General features: G+C 42.0%; 1 protein-coding gene across 18 annotated transcripts in view; it reads left to right on the forward strand.

Annotated features, from left to right (window-relative positions):
• LOC117262261 (unconventional myosin-IXAa-like) overlaps positions 1-19,256 on the forward strand; it is a 217,634-nt gene that overhangs the window by 156,312 nt on the left and 42,066 nt on the right. For all 18 annotated transcript variants that reach the window (XM_033635087.2, XM_033635091.2, XM_033635092.2 and 15 more), the window contains 3 exons: positions 10,715-10,836; positions 14,088-14,229; positions 17,654-17,849. In XM_033635087.2, coding sequence (XP_033490978.2) covers positions 10,715-10,836; positions 14,088-14,229; positions 17,654-17,849 — 460 coding nt within the window. The remainder of the gene's footprint in view (positions 1-10,714; positions 10,837-14,087; positions 14,230-17,653; positions 17,850-19,256) is intronic.

Raw genomic sequence — 19,256 nt, forward strand, 5'->3', positions numbered from 1 at the left:
ATGAAGTTTATAGATTTGTCCCTCTGCTTAATCTGGTTAACTGAAGTAGAAATATGAAACCTGATATTACAGAAATCCTCTGTGCAAATGTTTGCTGTTGTTGCTTTAATTATATTCCCCACAGTAACTGTATTTGCATTTTTTTCCATTAGTTTATGCAGTGATGGTGGTAAGGTTTTGTCCTGTGACGTTACTAAATATGAGACTATTCCGTCCAATCACTCTGTTGTTTTATTCACAATGAGAGAAAACCCTGATCGCGATTAGCAGAAGTTTTGCACTAGAAAAGGTTTATCTGATGTGGTACTGAAAAGAACCAACTCTGTAACTTTCTCCACCCCTAACTATTATCTATCCATATCGGACATTTGTTGGTGAAAAGACCCAAGACGCCCACGTTCTTGCGGTCTCCACATGGTATCTTTAGCCCCTTTCCCACTGCACAAAAGACCCACTAACGTCCTGCATTTGTATATAATGGGCAAGGTTACAATCTGCATTTATTCCCGGGTCAATTAACTCTGCAGTAGTCATGATCATTTATTAGCCCTGACTCCGATCAACAGCGAAAAATATACCCTGCACTAACATGGGAATGTGCTGATTTTAGTACCTTTACCGGTGAGATGCAATGCCGCACTACTACAGAATACCATTCGTTTGGGGGGTAGCCAAGCCTACACCAGCTAAATTCATAGTTAAAAATCCAGCTTAAGGTATCGATCTGATATCTTCAGCTGACAGTTTTCAACTGCAGCATATAGAGGTGTGGAATCGAGTCACATGTCTTAGACCTGTGTCAGACATGAGTCACAAATTTGATAACTTTAAACTCAACTTGAAAGACTTGAAACTCAAAGGTTAGGACTTGGGTCTTGCCTGTCTTGAATTGAGACTTGACTTGTGACTTGCAAAACAATGACTCAGTCCTACCTCTGGCAGCATCTGATGATCTAATGAGGACTAAATCAATGAAATTGTGATCCGCTGCTTTCTCTGTTTCCGTCCTTCTGACTTTGAAAGGTGATTTTCCATCAGGGGGATTTTCCTCCTCTCCTTCCTCCGAGCTTCACTCACCTCCAGCCAATCAGCTGGTCTTATCAGCAGCATGTGTGTTTACCTTCGGAACAGCAGCCAAAGCTAATAGGACCACACCAACCACAACCCTCAGTGAGATGGAGGATGGCGTGTGTGTGTGTGAGAAAGACTCTCGAGCCCAGTGTTTACACTCAACATGCCAATTGGTGCTTGATTTCTCTTCTGAGTGAGGACGGTGTATCAAAGCAAGAAACACGACAGCCACCGCCTTAGGCAAACACGCTATCTTGTTTAACTCATGAGATATCTGTAAAGAAATAAAAAACAGGATTACCTTCATCTGATAGAAGAGGAGACCCTGCTGCCCACTGTTACTGACTTCACCGTAATACAGATGTAGGTGGTGGGGGATTCTCTAAAGGACCTTTAATAAGAGCAGATTGTAACTAAATGAGCTCTTTATAATATTAATGATAAGACTGATAAAGCGGCTGTGAAAGGTATGCAAGAATGGTTGGTTACTTTTTGTAGACACAATGTTCAAACGTGGCCCCTCCTCACTACATTGCAAGCTACTGTTGCAGGAACACAACATTTGTTCTAATGGAAAAGCCGACATTTTAGCAAGTTAATCAAGCTAACCGCTAGCACCTACCTGTTCAACAACAAACAGGCCAACTCAGAGTTGCTATTCATCTCCATCCCCTCCTTCTGTGCTCACCAGCGGAAGTGGTGAGTGAAAGCCAACCCCAGATTCACTCATTTGGAACCACAGACTATAAAAATAATCCTTATAACTACTGTGAAATCACAAATTGGTTTTGAAGCCCCAACTCTGGCATTTAGGCCGTTGCCATCTTGTCTTTTTTTTTGGAGCCAGAAGAGACCAAGTTTGGGCCTAAGAGTGGAGCTGTGGAGGAGTGAGGGGTGGATCTGGCTCATAGACTGTAGTGATGCCTCACAGACAGCCTGTCTCTCAAAGTGACCATGCCCTTAATTATGCATCATTAAAGCCCTACTAAAATGTAAACAGGTGAGTTATTTTAAAGTTCACCCGCCTGACAGTTGTCATCAACGTTGAAATTAGCTATAGTAAGTAAGTAAGTAAATAAATCTATATTTATATAGCACCTTTCACAGCTCGGAGGTCACAAAGTGCTTCACAATAAAAAAATACAAAATATAAAAACATAAAACAGTGCAATACAAACAAAAATACAGAGCAACATAAACAGCAATCTATTTACAACATACTACATACTTGTTTACAGATGTCCAAAAGCCTGCCTGAAAAGGTGTGTCTTTAATTGCACTTTAAAAATCTGGACAGAGGGTGAGGAGTTGATGTTTGAGCTGATGTTTTGTGATAGTGACCCCATGTGGCCGATCACCTTCGAGACCGTTGTGTCATCAGTAGAGACCTATAGAGACCAAAACCATATTTATACCTGGGTGTAAACATGTTAATTCCTGCTTTAAAGTTGAGCATTGTAACTCTGGGGTCTTTAGGGATTGACTCACTTGTGGAGCCAGCCTCAAGTGGCCATTAGAGGAACTGCAGTTTTTAGTACGTCCAAGTTGGCTTCATTGTTGTCTTCTTTAGTGTGAGCTTTGTCTGCTTGCCGCTTTGTCTCGCTATATTTGCATGTTCCCAGCCCATTGTCATCCCCAGTGTGTCAAATATGGCTGTTTGTCACGGCCCTTGACATGTCATATTGACGGCAAAGGCTTTATGAGACACAGCAGCCCATCAACTAACTCCAGTGTAATCCCATCTGTTGCAATAGTAGACGCTAAAAGCAACTGATGTAGCATTAAGACAGAAAGAGTCTGCGTAGGGTGGGCAGAAGGGGGAGATGGATCAAACAAAATCGGACTTTCAGCCAGGAGACAGCAGTTTGTGTCCCGCGTGAAACCAAAAGTCACAGTTGGTTTAACGTAATGTTAGTCAATTTACATACAGTCATTGCGCACCGTTGATCTTTTTTTATAAACCTAGCCAAGTAGTTTTGTCGCCTTAACCTAAGTGTGACTGTTTCACAACAATAACCACATGTGGTTCAGCTCTGTGGCCTTCACATCGCTATAAGATGCAGAGGGAGTGTGACAATTTGTCAGTATTTGACGACCTGGGATGAGAATGTGATGTTTTTGGTGCTGTGTCCACAATATTTGTACCTCCATTTTGGATGCCTGTTGCTGCTGCTACCTTTTTATAAAGTCCCGACCTCACCTGCACGCTGTTATTGGCTGGATGCTACACACCCAAGAACATCTGCAACTGAACAAAACAAGATGAAAATACAGGTAGAGGGCAGAGTCTCTACAGATTAATACACCATCACACTCTTCTTGTGGGTCATAAGTGTTGATTGAGGTATTACGTCTGTATGAGTCTACACACTGTTCTTTTTTTAAGGAAGATCCTGCATAGTATCCCTTTAAGCCTTCATAGATCAGGAAGCAAAGTTGGCACTTTCCACACTCTACACCCTTATTTTGATCAGTCCAGCTCATTCCTTGATGTCATTTTTGTGAGTCATGCTGGTCCACAGAGTCCAACTCTCTCTCAGTGGACCACAAAAAGCAAAACCCACTTAGAGAGCATGTTTAATGACAAGACAGCGAGTGTGTCTTCTTCTTGTATCTGCGTCTCTGTCAGAGTTAAGCCTTTCTCTCTCTCCCTGCTTTTAAAAGAACTCGCTGCAGCTCTCGTGATTGCACTGCTGGTCCTCCTGTCTGCTCAATAAAAACACTGTGCTGTCATAACAAGAGAGAAGGCCGCTGCGGGAGGGAGAAATACAAAGACAGAAGAAACAGAGAGATACTGTAGCAACACAAACACACTCATGGCCTCCCTCATCTTTAACACCTCAAAACAATTCAGGCCTGCTTGAAAGCTGCGCTGCGTTACCCGGCAGAGAACAGACACAGAGCTGACTCACAGATGGGGGGACGGCCGCAAATCGACCACAACAGAACTCCCTGCTTTCTCCAGCGCAGCAGGAAGTTTTGGAGCTTTTATTGCTCACAGATTGGTTTTGGTTTGAGATTTTTTACATCTGTGTCTGTGTCCCAATATCTGTTATGTCTCTCTCTATTTATAGTGATCAGATGACAATTTAAAGGGTTAGTTCTCCTAATTTATTGCAGCATGTGTTTCCAAATTATTGCAAGTGTTGGGGGCACTGAGGGGGACATCCTCTTAAAGTTATTGATTAGGCATGTGCTGGACATCAGGGAATGTCAGCAGTAGAAAAAATACTTTAACTTATTGTAGTGGAATATCAGCCTCAAATAACATAAAATGGAAATACTAAAAAAAGTACCTCAAAGCTGTATTTAAGTCCTCCCAAATTTTAAAGCAAGCTCTAAAAGAAACCAGAATCTGTCAGGATAAGTATCTTCCAGTTTTGGCGAGTTTGGGCTCAGTCTGGCTTCATGTTTGTCGTCTTTGCTGACAGGACTGAAACCAGACAAGATCTGCTTTCAACAGAAAAATGTGTTGTGTGCTCTGAGATGTAACGAGTCATTCTGTGCTGTTGTTGTCTTACTGAGTCTCCTCTGTTAGCTCAGACAGGTCCGACCTCTCCTATCTGCTGCAGTGTTTTGATTTAATGTCTCTATTCTCTGTAAACTCCACTCGTGAGCCCTCGGGGTCCAGAGCACTGCTGCTTTTTCTGTTTTACCAGGTCTCCAGTTGCACCTGCAGTTCTCACTCTGCATCAGTGCTGGAAGTGGACTGTTAGGGGAACAGCCTAGCAGGAAGTCCCATGCAATTCAGAGAGGTTGAAGTGCTAATTAAAATGTGTTCAAACTAGGACTGCAATTAACAATTATTTTTATTGATTTCTCTGCGAGATCGACTCTAGGTTTTTAAATGAAAGGTTGACTCAGCCATGAGTAAAAGGCAATGATGAAGGTTAGAGCACTGATAATAATAATAATGATAATAATATTTGAAAATCTTAAGTGCAGAGGGGCTGTCATAAGTTACCTACAGTAGATGTCAATCAGCACGTCCCCAGTTTGGAGAAGCAGTCAGGAGTACTGCCATGGAATTTTAAAGATTGATAATATACAGTTCTCAAAAAAAGGCTTGACTCAGTCACACAGAGGGACATTAAATGATACATGGGCTGCATTTACGTAGCACCTTTTTAATCTTAGTGACCACTAAAAGTGCTCTACACTACAGGCACCATTCACCTAATTCACACACACAGTCATACAGTAGACCCTTTTAGGGCCGACGCCACAATGACATAATTTTATTAGCTGGAGGCAAAACGCGACTCTCCACCACAGGGCTGTAGGCTACATAGGAATCTTAAAATGTCGTCTTGTTGTGTTATTGGGAGCCAGAATAGAAGGAGTCATGGCTCAAAACTTACATTTTAACACATACCAGCCGCCACTGCCAGTCAATAAAAATAAAGACTACTATAGTTGCTAGTTAGTTAACTAAAGTTATATGCGATAAGATGAAGGACTGGATGGAGACGATCATCAGAAATGCTCACATGTGCAGCACACACTTCCTATCAGGTTAGGGGAAAAGTATTTCCTGTTGTAGGGATGAATAACGTTATGTGTATTAAGGGTTATCATGTCCACCTCATCAGAAACTGGGGAGGTATTAAGAGGAATGTTGGGTTTCTCTGTAACGCTAACTTTTTAGCGCATTAGCTAACGTTAGCTTCGATAGCAAAACACACTGGAGGAAATTGTTCAAGTGTCGTCCTCCTTTGTAAGATTGGCAGAGTAATCAGCCACAAAGCTTCCTGACATGGTGAGTTCGTAAATTCAGTCTGACGCTCTACACTGTTAGGATGAAGTGATGTAGGCATAGGCATACGTCATGTTTGCATTCATTTTATTGATTGATGGCCAGCACATTTGGATCTGGTTTGGGCAGAGACCCAGCGTCTGGATGCTATAAATGAGAGCCCTGTTGGCCGAAGAAACAGAGCGTTATATTTCTACATGAAATAACGAATGGTTAAGTTAAGCACACATTCACTCCGCTCAGCGCTCTGCCACTCCGAGAGTGCAGTTTTCTGGATAACCGAATGGTACATTCTGTCAGCGCATTGAATTTACGAACGGTCCAGTTTGTGCCAGAGTGCACTCCAGCAATGCAGCACTTGCATCATCTTCCTCCATTCGCCAAAACAATCCAAGAAAACTTGCTAGCTATGTCGACAACTGTTTTGCCTCCAGCCAAGCCCCGCCCACCAAAAAAGTCATACTGTTTACTAACAGTAAAAGGGTCTAAAGTGGCTGAGACTACCACATGAGTTGCCACCTGCTCATAAGATAATCATTGAAGCACAAACCACGTCCTGCTGATTAGTAGAGGACCACTCAACTTCCTAAACCATAGCGGCCCCTTGGCGACATAGGGCCTGGGAAAATAGCATTTTGATGTTAAAACATATGTAGGCTACTTCAAACCAACATTTGAATGTTCGGATTAGAATACATAAGAACCACTACTGAAAAGCTAATGATATATAAATCTTAAAAAAGGAACCACCTATAATAATTTTGTCTAAAGAATGTCAGAAAATAGAGAAAAATGCCCAAACATTGAGTTTTCTATCATGTAGGACAAAGGAAGGCTTCACATGTTCACATCTGATGAAATGTTATTTCTGCTTGACAAAACAAAAACAATCAATTATTAAAATAGACAACGTTATAAACAATAACTAATTGTTTGAGTTCAGACAGTAGCAGCTGCTGACGTCACAAGTCATATGAAAATGTGAAGACTTGTCTCCTAAAGCAGCTGTTAGTAAATTGCTGTACCTGGCATGTCTGGCACTTAGTGATGAAACTCCGCTCGCAGCCACTCTGCCATTCTGCTGTTGAGTCGAACCGTAACTGAGCCACCTTCGTTGCGTGCCTCGCATACTGAGTCACAGTTTTGTAGTTGTCTGTCAGCAGGACAGATCTGTTTACATGAATGTGTGTACGCAATAAAATGGCTGATGAGTGTATGTGTGTTTATCTCCTTATCTGATTGTCTCTCTGAGTCAACACATGTGTTCACAAACTCCCTCGCAGACACAACAAAGTGCGCCAGATGAACTGAGTCAGTTATCTGTGAGTGCTCGGCTTGATGAGATTTAAACGAAAGCACATGCACTTTTTTAATGACTCTGTTTCTATCTCTTGGATCCGGTGCAACCTCTGAATGAAACCAAACGTGCCACATGTTCTGAATGCCTCGTCAGTGATTCAGCAGCCTAAAAACAGAGGAGAGGGCGGACGTGTCGCATGTGTAAATGTGTCCTCCGGTGCTGCTTTGAATACTTGACTGCTGTCTCACTTTAGTAATTAGGTCTCAACTGATTATCAAAAAATTTTACATTTCTTTTCCTCATTACCAGAGGTCAAAAATACACGGATACATGCAAAAGAGTACGAGCATGCAGATGTAGAGACATATATACATCGCCACATGGATGAATATATACAATATGCACATTCTAACACACAAACTTGTATGTCACGCACATGTACCCGCACACACACAGTCATATTTACAGCTATTTTAAGGTTAGCCCCGGTCATTATGCACATTCCTGAGCATGCTGGTTGCTCTGTGGCTGCCTGAAGGCCGGGTTGCTTGAAGTGAACTCATTCATAAGATGTGTTGCCGCATACCTGACCAGTCGCAGCGTGACGTGAGTGTGAGCGTCAGATTGTTGGTTTCAAAAAAACCTACGGATGCAGTCCCTCTTTGTTCTGACATCAGAGGGGTGTGGTGGGAAGGAGGCGGTCAACAATCTCTTAAGGATGCAGATGTCAGTCCAAGTGTTTGTCCAAAGCAAGATATGTTGATGTAGTCTGACTAGATTGCCATGTAATTTGTTATTGATGTTTATGGCTCCAAGAGGATGGTTCCTAATGATGTGCTGACTCCCCTGTGCTCCCTTTTGAATTTAGAATTGACCACCAAAAATCATCTTAAAATCCACCTGTTTTCTTTGGCTTTTTCTTGAGTTTACAACTTCAGATTTTGCGGCTTACAGTTTGTCTCCTTGTTTCTGTATTACAGTTTCTTCTCTTGCCCTTTTTATGCTGACATTGCACTATAGGGCCACTCAGAGTCCCTTCCTTATGCCTCCTTTGCATTTTTACGCAGAACCAAACAACGGCTGCATCATGCCGCTCCAGTGTGTGATCATAGGTTGCATGGAGTTGTAACACAAAAGCGTCTGCCTCGAGTGTGACATATAACATATGCATCAGCTGTTCCATGGTCTGTTCCCTGTTTTATGGCTGATCTCGTCCTCTTCTCGGAGGGCATGAGCTTCTGGACCCCATCGTCTTCCCAATTTGCCAAAATTTTTTGAACAAACTTTGAATGGGCATATCTCATGCCCCGTATGTCGTAGAGACATGAAACTTTGCACAGAGATGCCTCTCACCATGAGGAACAAATTTGCCTCACTTAAAATCGATCTCTTCCTAGGAAGTTTGACCGATCCGCATGAAACTCGGTGAACATAATCTAGGGACCAATATCTAAAGTTCCCTCTTGGCAAAAGTTGGAAAACTTACTAAAACTGAGCTTCTATAAGGCAATGAGTATTGCGGAGGGTGTGGCTCATTACATAAAGGTGTATAACATCTCAAGGGTTTCACTGATCACTGCGCAACTTTGTAGGCATATGACCACACATAATCTGAGGGGACCCCTCCATTATTGACCCCATCAAACAAAACGGGGGCGCTAGAGAGCTAATTTCTTATCTAGGCCTAACCGCCATATCAATTTTTACTAAACTTGGTAGATATGTAGAACAGGACGCCTCAAGGTGACTGGAGAAATTTAACTCTAATTGGCAACTGGGTGGCGCTATAACAACAGAAAAATGCTTAAAAATGGCTAAAATACGACCGGTCGCTGTGGCTCCCCCTGTGGACCAATGTTTGTTTGTTTTTTCTAATTTTTGGTATGACTAAGTCATGGTTTGGTATGCTGTACATAATCACGGAAACTGTCAGTGTGTCATTCTGTCAGTCAGTCATTCTGTCTGTCCCACGTTTTTTTTCTACTCAATGACGTGGTCAATCTATGTGAAACTGCACATTGGCATTGAGGATTGGCATAGGTAGAAGGTGACAAAGCTGCCAATGGGTATGGACTAGTTTAGACATAATTTATTTCTACAACTACAAATTATTTCTACACATTTACAAACTTGCATTTCTTTTTCTTTTTCGTTTTTGACAGGTTTAAAAGATAAATAATTTAAAATAGTAAGTAAATAAGACTACATTAAATATCTTAATAATAATAAAATATATGCTCATGGAAGTATTATCTTGTGGGTCGACTCTGTTTTCCCGTCTTTCACATGCTCTGTCCAGCACCTAGTGTTAATTGTCTGGATATGCATGCTGTTATTATTATTATTATTGTTATTATTTCATATTTTTTGAACAATTGGAAATTTGAATTTCTCAGTGAGTTTAAAAAAAAAAATCAAATTTATTTTACCCATGGGATGAGACTCTATGTTTTTCCCCTTTACTTCACTGCAACCATCTGCATAACATTCCCATTTATACTGAAGACACATTAGTGTGAAACACCATGAAATGCTCTGAGTGCAGTTATAGTCCTAAGAGGAACTATTTATCAGTGTTGCACACAAGATATTACATAACCTAATGTGCATATTAACATAATATTTTCTGAGCACACTCATACTCCCAAGAGGGATAAATCCTTTTATCTGTTATGACTCCACTGCCTTTCATCAAACGACTGGCAGCACTGTAAGAACATCAAAATTAGCACTGTGATGTTATTTCCATCAGTTGGTTCTGGGGGATGTAATGAACACTGCAGCATCTAGCATCTGCTATAAGCGCTTTAATCATTGTTGTTATTGATTTTTCTCAAACATACACCCTCCTTTTCTTCTATTTCTGTTCAGCTCGTCTCCACGCCTCACCACTGCTGACCCTTCAGTTTAACTGTTGTGCTTCAGTTTGCTGAGTGTGCATGCTCTTTTCCAGCAGTAAGACTGTGATCTGGGAAGCTGCTGGAGCAGGAGCTGTTTACATACCTTCAGATGTACCTCAACAGTAGCTTTCCAGAGAGAGGAGACCGTTAATCCTTAAACCTCCTCTTCTACTTCTTCTCCCAGCTGGCGTTTGGATTGTAACTGGCGTCTCTCACTGGTTTCGCCCTTAGGGGTTTTAGAGGACATGGGTCATATACCTCCCTTGTCATTGGCCCCTGGGGGCACATAGACGTTACCAACTGACTGTGGTTTACTGATAATCTACAAGCCAACAGGTGTTTTCATTGTGGGAATTCAGGTTTTTAGTGCTGTGTAAGCATTGCTCTGACTTTTTGGTTTTAAACTGCAGAAGTATAATAAATTATGCTGCATGTGAGCAACACTTTACTTCTTGTTCTAATAGTCAGGGTTCCTCTTAGTCGAGATGAGAGCAGGTGTGTCACCTGGTATGATAGTTGTTGAAACCTACTTAACTGCAAAGTGTTGAGTCAAGTCTTGTTCAAGTGAAGGTTAAAAATAGTCAGTAACATCAACATGATGCCTTTTTCTCTGACAGAACTTGTAAATCATTTGCCCTTCAAGTATTTGCTGACCCAAAGTCGTTTTTCATTTGTTCCCCCCTGCAGGAGGAGTACAGGGCAGAGGGCATCACCTGGCACAACATCGAATACATCGACAACAGCAGCTGCCTCAACCTCATCAGCAAGAAACCCACAGCGCTGTTCCACCTGCTGGACGAGGAGTGCAAGTACGCCACCTGCTGAAATGTTCATGCTTTAAAGAGATGATTTGGATCTTTTGAAGTGGGGTTTTATGTGGTACTTATCCATAATCAGTGTGTTACCTACAGTAGATGTCAGTCCACATGCCTCCTGTTTGGAGAAGCAGGCAGGGATACTGACACAGACACTAAGCAATGTACTGCTGTGGACAGGGGCAGCAGCAAAACGTATTTTAGCCACTTAAGAAAATCAATATTACTTAAAGTGTAAGCTACATTTAATATATTATCACTGCTTCACCTTGCCATAAGACAGCCCTTTCCTCTAGCACTACATTTTCTCAACCATAAAACTAACATATTCCTATGTAGCTCTCTCTTTTTTGCTCATTGAGTCTCCATCTGCAAAAGCTCTTCTTCTCTATATTCTGACCCTACCATCTGAATGTGGCAGCAGAAATCCAGACTCATCAGACCAGGCAATGTTTTCCAATCTTCTATTGTCCAGTTTTGGTGAGCTGGACCTTGGTTGTAACCAGTGGTTATTTGAGTTACTGTTGCCTTTCTATCATCTTGAACCAGTCTGGCCATTCTCCTCTGACCTCTGGCATCAACAAGGCATTTTCACCCAGAGAACTGCTGCTCACTGGATATTTTCTCTTTTTGGGACCATGCTCTGTAAACCCTAGAGATGGTTGTGTGTTAAAATCCCACTAGATCAGCAGTTTCTGACAGACCAGCCTGTCTGGCACCAACAACCATGCCACGTTCAAAGTCACTTAAATCAACTTTCTTCCCCATTCTGATGCTCAGTTTGAACTTCAGCAGGTCATCTTGACCATGTCTACATGCCTAAATGCATTGAGTTGCTACTTCGTGATTGGCTGATTAGCTATTTGTGTTAACGAGCAGTTGTACAGGTGTACCTAATTAAGTGGCCAGTGAGTGTACATGGTCCCCAGATGATGAAGTCCAGTGTTTTTATTTACCTCCTGGCCTATTATCAAAAGATATCTAAAGAATCATCACCAAATGTGAGGACAAAGTATTTTAGTGGAAAAATCAGGCCTGTATTTTTTTTTTAATCTACTTTATCATTGGCGGATGTTTGGTTGGAATATTTTTGTAAAGGTTCAAGCTCTTTCTCCCTGTGTAGGTTTCCAGCTCCTTAGTTGCCATGTTTATGATTTACATCCCGAGCTTGTCTGAATGTTGTGGAAAGCAGCACATATTTCATTGTAGCGTGCTTTGTTGATATCACCCTGCACGAGCACCTTTAGCACCCAACTGGTGAATCGAGGAGACAAACTGCTCCCTGTGCAGGACTTTTCCTCATTAGATTGATTGATACCAACACTGGGACTAACACTAGCGCTTCACTAAAGCATGAAGACATGCTAATTCCTCCGCCAGCATCTTTGGATCACGTTTTTCCTCTCCCCTCTCTATTGTGAAGCGCTCTCCTCCTGCAGGTCAGCACTCTGCCTCTGCATCTTTCTCCTCCATAAATCAAACCCAGCGCTCTCCCGCTCCCCTCGCATAAAAACACATCAGGCGGTACGCACACAGCCATATTTATCTATGTTAGCTGTCATCCTATGTGCCACTTAGCATAGCTGGTTCATCTGGATCTAATAACGCCTGGAATGGACCAAATGGTGTGTGTATGTTTGTGTATAGAAATATATATATACGTGTGTGTGTGTGTGGGAGTGATGGGGGACTTTTGGAGAATTAGGGTCAAAGGGGGATCTCTAAAGAAGAAATGAGGGGGGACAGGGTCTCTCCAGGGGTTTATGCTGCCACAGGAAGGAGCTTCATGCTAAATGATTACACAGAGAGAAAGAAAGACGCTTAGAGATCTCATCATTCACAGTTAGTGGAACTCATGGGGGCTTCGGGGCCTCTGGAGAAGTGGATTAGGTTACTGCAGGGTAGGGGGCGAGTGTGGGGGTTCATTTCTACAGTAACAGCATCAAGCTTTAAGACCCCTGCGGATATACTTCAGCCAGCAGAGTGTTTCAGAGGTGCAGGGAGGAGAGGCTTAGATGATGTGAAACATCCCTTTAGGTATGTTGAGGTCAGTAGTAAATGGATAAAATGTGCATGAGGCAAAGATGAAAACACAGAGGAAGAATGTGCTGCAGCTTTGGTTACATTTGAGGCATGGCATTAAGTTTGTGACAGAGTTTTAATCCCTGAGGGTGAAGGGAGGGGAGTTAGACACACTGTATTCTTTCCTTAAATTCTGAGAAATGCAGGACGTAATCATCCACTGCTGCCCTGATGCTGCTTTGCAGAGGTGGGACCAAGTCAGTGTTTTGGAGTTCACAAGCCTCAAGTCTTTGCACACAAGTGTCAGGTTCTAAACTTTGAGTTTTGAGTCCTGAACAAGTCATAATGCACTCATCACCTAGGCCAAATCCCATTTCTTATTTTTACCCCTCCCCCTCGACTTTGAGTGCCACCCTGCCTCTCAGAACCAAGTGAAAAGGGCTAACTTCCCCTGTGAAATGGGACAACCCTTCAAAACCCTTATACATCATTTGTATGCTTGCATTTACTTGAACACACACAGTGTGTTGCAGACATATGCCGTCACCCACAGTAGTCATTCTTGTGTGGGCTACAGGCAGCCTTCTGCGGCTAACAGGACACCTGAAGAATCTCAGTCATCCAGGTCATGGTAATCTCAAGTGCTATATCATAGGCAACTGGACTTGCTTGAGTTTCTTGAGGATGTTTCGCCTCTCATTTACAACGTTCACATCTTGGCCCAGAGAAGACAGGTGGTTTGTCAGTGTTAGTTGATTTAGGAAATGAAGGGAGGAGAAAGATATCAGGTATTTTCATGTCAGATGGCTCAAGTCTAAGTGAAGTCACGAGTCACTGGTGTTTAAGTTCAAGTAGAGTTGCAAGTCTTTTTTTGATTTTGTCAAGTTATCTAATTTGTGACTCAAGTCTCACTGGACTTCATAACGTCTCTGCCTTGTTGTCAAAAGTAGACAGAAACAAAAAGAAATCATGAGATTGAATAGTAGGTTGTGTGTGTTACTGTATTTAGTGCCCCCCTTTTTACAGTGAATAAATAAAATGCCTTCTTGGAGAGACACAAATAGCTATTGCAAACTAACCACTGAAGAGTTTCCCAGACAAAAAGTTTTGTGGTACGTTAAGTCTGAGATTTATTCATTTTAGAGTCTTGGATTTTAGTTTTCGATGTCTCTGTGATTTGTGTTTTGAACCTGCGCCCTGATTAAAATCCTTGTTCCTTCTAGTTTCCCCCAGGCTTCCAATCAGACCTTGCTGGACAAGTTCAAGCGTCAGCATGAAGGAAACAGCTACATCGAGTTCCCTGCTGTCATGGAGCCCGCCTTCATCATCAGACACTACGCTGGTAAAGTCAAGTACGGAGTCAAGGTGAGATGCTGCTGGGTCACTATAGCTTTTATATTGATGTTTATTTGTATATGTGTTTGTTAGTAATTATCCTGGATGAAAAATGAACTTTGACTCTTTAAGTTTTGAGCTGCTGCAGAGTTTCGCAATTAACTGGTCTGTTTACACCGAGCAGGTTTTGTGGAGCATCTACTTTTTCAATTCAGGTTTTTTGACACGAGAAATGCTAACACATTCAAATAACCAAAACAAGGCACCCAACATTGTGAGTCTTTGTCCTTTCAAGAACATAAGACACTTTTTGTTATGACTAAAGATTAAAACAGGCATCTATGGTGGATCTGTGGGTAGGAGGAGATAAATGTTGACATCTGTTTGCCTGCAGTTGCTCATGCTTAGGAGCATAGGTAAACAAAATGAAGCAGAGACAAACCACAGTCTGGATTAGTGCTCATTCACAGTGGCGGACTCAGGATGACGGGGTGCAGGGGCAAAAACTGGCTGCATGCAGTGGGGCATGTAGCAGCCTTTACAGAACTGCGTGTTCTCGGTTGTAAAGCCATCCTTGAGTGCACTTCATTAGGCTTTCTCCACTGGAAGGTCACGGAGAAAATGCAGGTAGAGGGCAGAGTCACTGCAGATAAATACTCCGCCACACACTTCTAGTGCATTGGACTTATTCCTAAAATGTAAATTAAGCAGAGGTCTCCTGTCTGTGTGGTAAATGTCAAAAATCAAAGCTGTGAACAGATGAAGGAAGCTTCACTTTCTGAAACTCTGCAGCAGACCTACTTGTTGTTCTGTCGACCTATTTTTTTTTTTTTTTTTTTTTTCAGCTAAATTAAATTCTCTCTCGCTTCCCAGCTGCGTTTGATAAGAAGCACATGTGCTGGAACGAGGCGAGCGTATTGTTGTTTGACTGTATAATATAAATCCATAACAGTTGGTTATCGTGGATGTGGAGAGGTATCCCATATCCACTGAGAGCCAAGGAGTTGTTTGGTGTGAATTGTGCAGTGAGAGCCACAGTCGTGAAATGTGCCCGACGCCGGCTCGGTGGTGAACACACAGCTGACTCGAATCATATGGAGGGAGAATATGTTGAAGGGTTTATAGTTCAGAGCTCTGTTATCAAAGCACGGCTTCAGTCGAAGTGTTTAATTGCTTACAGTCACGTGAAGCAGGAGAAGAGATGGCAGTTAGCTCTGTGTGCTTAACTAAGTGTTCCTGCACCTCGCTTAATGTGAAGACGTGAACGGTGCACGGAAAAGGATGTGAAAACAAACGTGAATTATTTATTTCCACTTTGTTTTTGCTTCATGATCATTTACTTCAGAAGCTGATGATTAAGATATTTGTCTTTTTCCCAACTCCAGCATGAGATCAAAGAAATTGTTTGACACTGGGATGTTCGCTCATTTGCTTTTTTGCTGAGAGTTACATGTGGATCAATACCACTCTCATGTCTGTCTGTTGAGTATTTTGTTGAAGAATACAACCATTTAGCTTAGCTTAGCTTAAAGCCTGGAAACACGGGGAAACCAGTAGCCTGGCTCTGTCCAAAATCTGGCTACCAGTACCTTTAAAGTTCACTAATCAACACGATATGTGGTTTAAAGGGGTAGTACAGATCTTTGGAAGTGGGGTTGTATGAGATTCTTATCCATAGTCAGGTTTTTATTTGTAACCAAATTTCATTCAGGACAGTGTCATGTTTTTCTGAGGTGATGGGTCTATAGTCAGTTCCAATATCTTCGATAAAACATCAAGAAAAGATCTCCAGTATTCCGCTAGGCTTGGGCATGACCAGAACATATGAGTCAGAGAGGTTTGGATAGATCTTCAATAATCTAGCTTTGCTAAAATGGATCCTGTGAAGAACTTTGAACAGAATGAGGCTGAGCCTTGCACAAGAGGAGGATAAATTTACTGCTTTCATGCATCATCCCACCATTCATCTGACAACGTGATACCTAAATCTGCTTCCCAGTCTGACATGATTGTTTGCAGAGCAGGGGGAGTCACTGTTGGTAGAAAATTGTATATGAACGAAATGTGGCCTCTTGACAGTTCAGTAACTGCAAGTAAATGGTCAATACCAGAGGCAACATAGTCAATTTATAACATAGAGTACAACGCCAGTTTGGATAAACAGGCAGGAGTACTGCCACAGAAGCTAGAAAATGTAGAGCTGTGGATGAGGGCAGCAACAAAACCTATTCTAACCAACTAAAAATATCAAAATCAGTTTAAGCACATGCCATATTGATAATATTTCCTGCGCTGTACTTTGTCACAGACGGCCCTGTCAGATGGGGAAGCTGTTAACAGCTTAAGTTCCCCATCTGTGCTCTCTTCAAAGCCAGACTCCATTGACAAAAACAGCAATTTAACATCGCTAAACACAGGAGCTGCTGGTCCACCACTGGCTTGATCCACCATTGGCTGATTGAGGCAGTGGTAGACCAGCAGCTCCTGTGTTCAGCGATGTTAAATTGCTGTTTTTGTCAGTGGAGTCTGGCTTTGAAGAGCGCTATGTAACAGCTTCAGTCGCCTGTTGGAAATCCCTGTCTGACATCAAGGTAAAGTGCTGAAAATATTCTAAATATAGCATACACTTAAACTGATATTAATTTTTTTTAGGTGGCTAAATTAGGTTTTGTTGCTGCCCCCCTCTACAGCAGTACATTGCTTAGCTTCTGTATCAGTACTCCTGTCTGCTTCTCCATACTGGGGGCGTGCCGACTGACATCCACTGTATGTAATGCACTGACTATGGATAAGTACCTCACAGAACACCACTTCAACAGATGCGGACTATCCCTTTAATATGGACAAAAACCAAAGTGGCAAGACGTCAAGTTGCGCACTTACTAGCTTACTCTACTTCTCTTGTCGTGAGAGCAGCGACTTCAGGAAGTTATCGCACCCTTTCAAAAAAAAAAGTATATACATTTGGGTTTTTGTACATATTAAACAAACAAGATATGACATGTTAATTATTAAGCTCTGGAGGTGCTGGAAGGTGCTGTTGTTACCTGTGGACAGAGCCAGGCTAGCTGTTTGCTCCTGTTTCCAGTTTTATGCTAAGCTAAGCTAACTGCTAAGCTTCATATATTACAGATATGAGAGATGTCATATAACTCTATTTCCTTACTTTTGGAGTAACAGCAGTGAAACATTGCACATAAAAACATCAGTAGTAAACTGGCTTTGCACTTTTTAATAAACACAACACGAAGAAACATTATCTGCTTGTGTTTATGATTTATGATTTTTCTATGTGGATGTTGTGATACATCCAAAAACTTCCACATTAGCTCTTTGAAAGAGGACACATAGACAGACTGTTCCTGATTGTCTGTGTATAATTATGATACAACCTCAGTCCTCAGAGGAGTAACTAACGCTTTGCTGGACGCACATGTGTCTTTCCTTCATTCAGGACTTCAGGGAGAAAAACACTGACCACATGCGTCCCGACATTGTGGCTTTGCTCAAGAGCAGCAAGAACGCCTTCATCTGTGGCCTGATGGGAATCGACCCTGTGGCGACCTTCCGCTGGGCCGTGCTGCGAGCCTACTTCAGAGCCCTGGTGGCTTTCAGGGAGGCCGGCCGCAGACACACCCACAAAAAAACTGGTGAGGAAACGTCTTCAAGTCTAATAAAATAATAAACGGCTGCAGTTTAAAGGTTAAAAGCCCTGAAAACATTTATTCTCAATCAGCTTCTTACGATGAGTAATAAGATCCTACAGGAACGCACTATTATCTGACTCGGTTAGAATAGTTTTGGTTACTTCACATGTGTTTCCTTTTTCTCTGTGGTCTCAGTTAGACATAGATGATATCATGTATCTCTGTGCACCAATCAGGGAAGAGCACATTAAAATCAGAATGTGATGACAGTCGGCGGGTTGCTTAGTGACCGCCAGTCAGATCCGCTTGAATCACACAGACCTAATGAAGCAGGTTTGCTTTGACTGTTTAACTCCTAATAAATCAGTGTAAATTTTTACAGCTATTTTATATTTAGTCTTAGTCTTGAGAGGAAAATATTTATTAGTTTTAGTCACATTTTAGTCATTTTTATCCTTCATAGTTTTGGTCTAGTTTTAGTCGACAAAAACCCATGGCATTTTAGTCATAATCTTTTAGTCAGTATTTTTCTATATGTTTTTATAATCTTTAAACTAATCCAGTCAGACTAATTCATGTATCAGAAATTAGACTTAAGGTGACAGGTTGTAAAAAAATGTCACCCCTGCACACTTACGTATAAACTGTCATTTCTTCAGCAGAGTTTGACAGGTTTAAGAGCTGATTTACGAGCACACACTTACTGATCATCATTTTAAAAGTTCAACATCTCTATTTATGCTCTCAAAAACTTTGACACCACAAATAACTAATCTGAGACAATTAGGATTTGTCCCCAGGTTCATTGTAAACTCTGACTTATCGATCTCACTGTGTTGACATGTTAGTCTTAGTCTGGAGGTTTAAACTCGTGTCCTCTCACAGAGTCGGTGATCAAAACTAAACTTTCATCTCTGTCAGAGAAAACTGATCTGAGTTCAAACTGTTTACTTACAGCATAGCTAGACTGACAGATAACCAAGCCTCCCACCTGCCTGTCAAACACCATCAAATCATAAACCTTCCCGAGACAGTCCGGACTGGTGGCTGCTTGCTCTGCTGCCATTCAGTGGCTAACAGGTGGAGCTAGCTGCTAACAGCCACTGCTGCAACTAATAAACTCCACAAATCCATTCAGCAGCTCCACCATCCACAGTCAGACACACACAGCTGATTATTTACTGATGAATTACAGCTCACAACTGGCACCAACTGCTGACGCTGCGCCGGTGTGAGTGTTTTTGCTGGCTAGCTAAACATCCTGGCGCAGACTATTTACTGGAGTTCACGAGTCTGTCGCTCATGCAGCATTTGAAGATAATGACAAGCACAGCTGCTCTCGGCTTTCAGTGTCTGATAATCCACCACTAACATTTTCATCACATCTTGTCTCGCCAGCAAAAATGAAAC

The sequence above is a fragment of the Epinephelus lanceolatus genome, chromosome 5 (genome assembly GCF_041903045.1).
Source record: "Epinephelus lanceolatus isolate andai-2023 chromosome 5, ASM4190304v1, whole genome shotgun sequence".
In the NCBI taxonomy this organism is placed as follows: Eukaryota; Metazoa; Chordata; class Actinopteri; order Perciformes; family Serranidae; genus Epinephelus; species Epinephelus lanceolatus.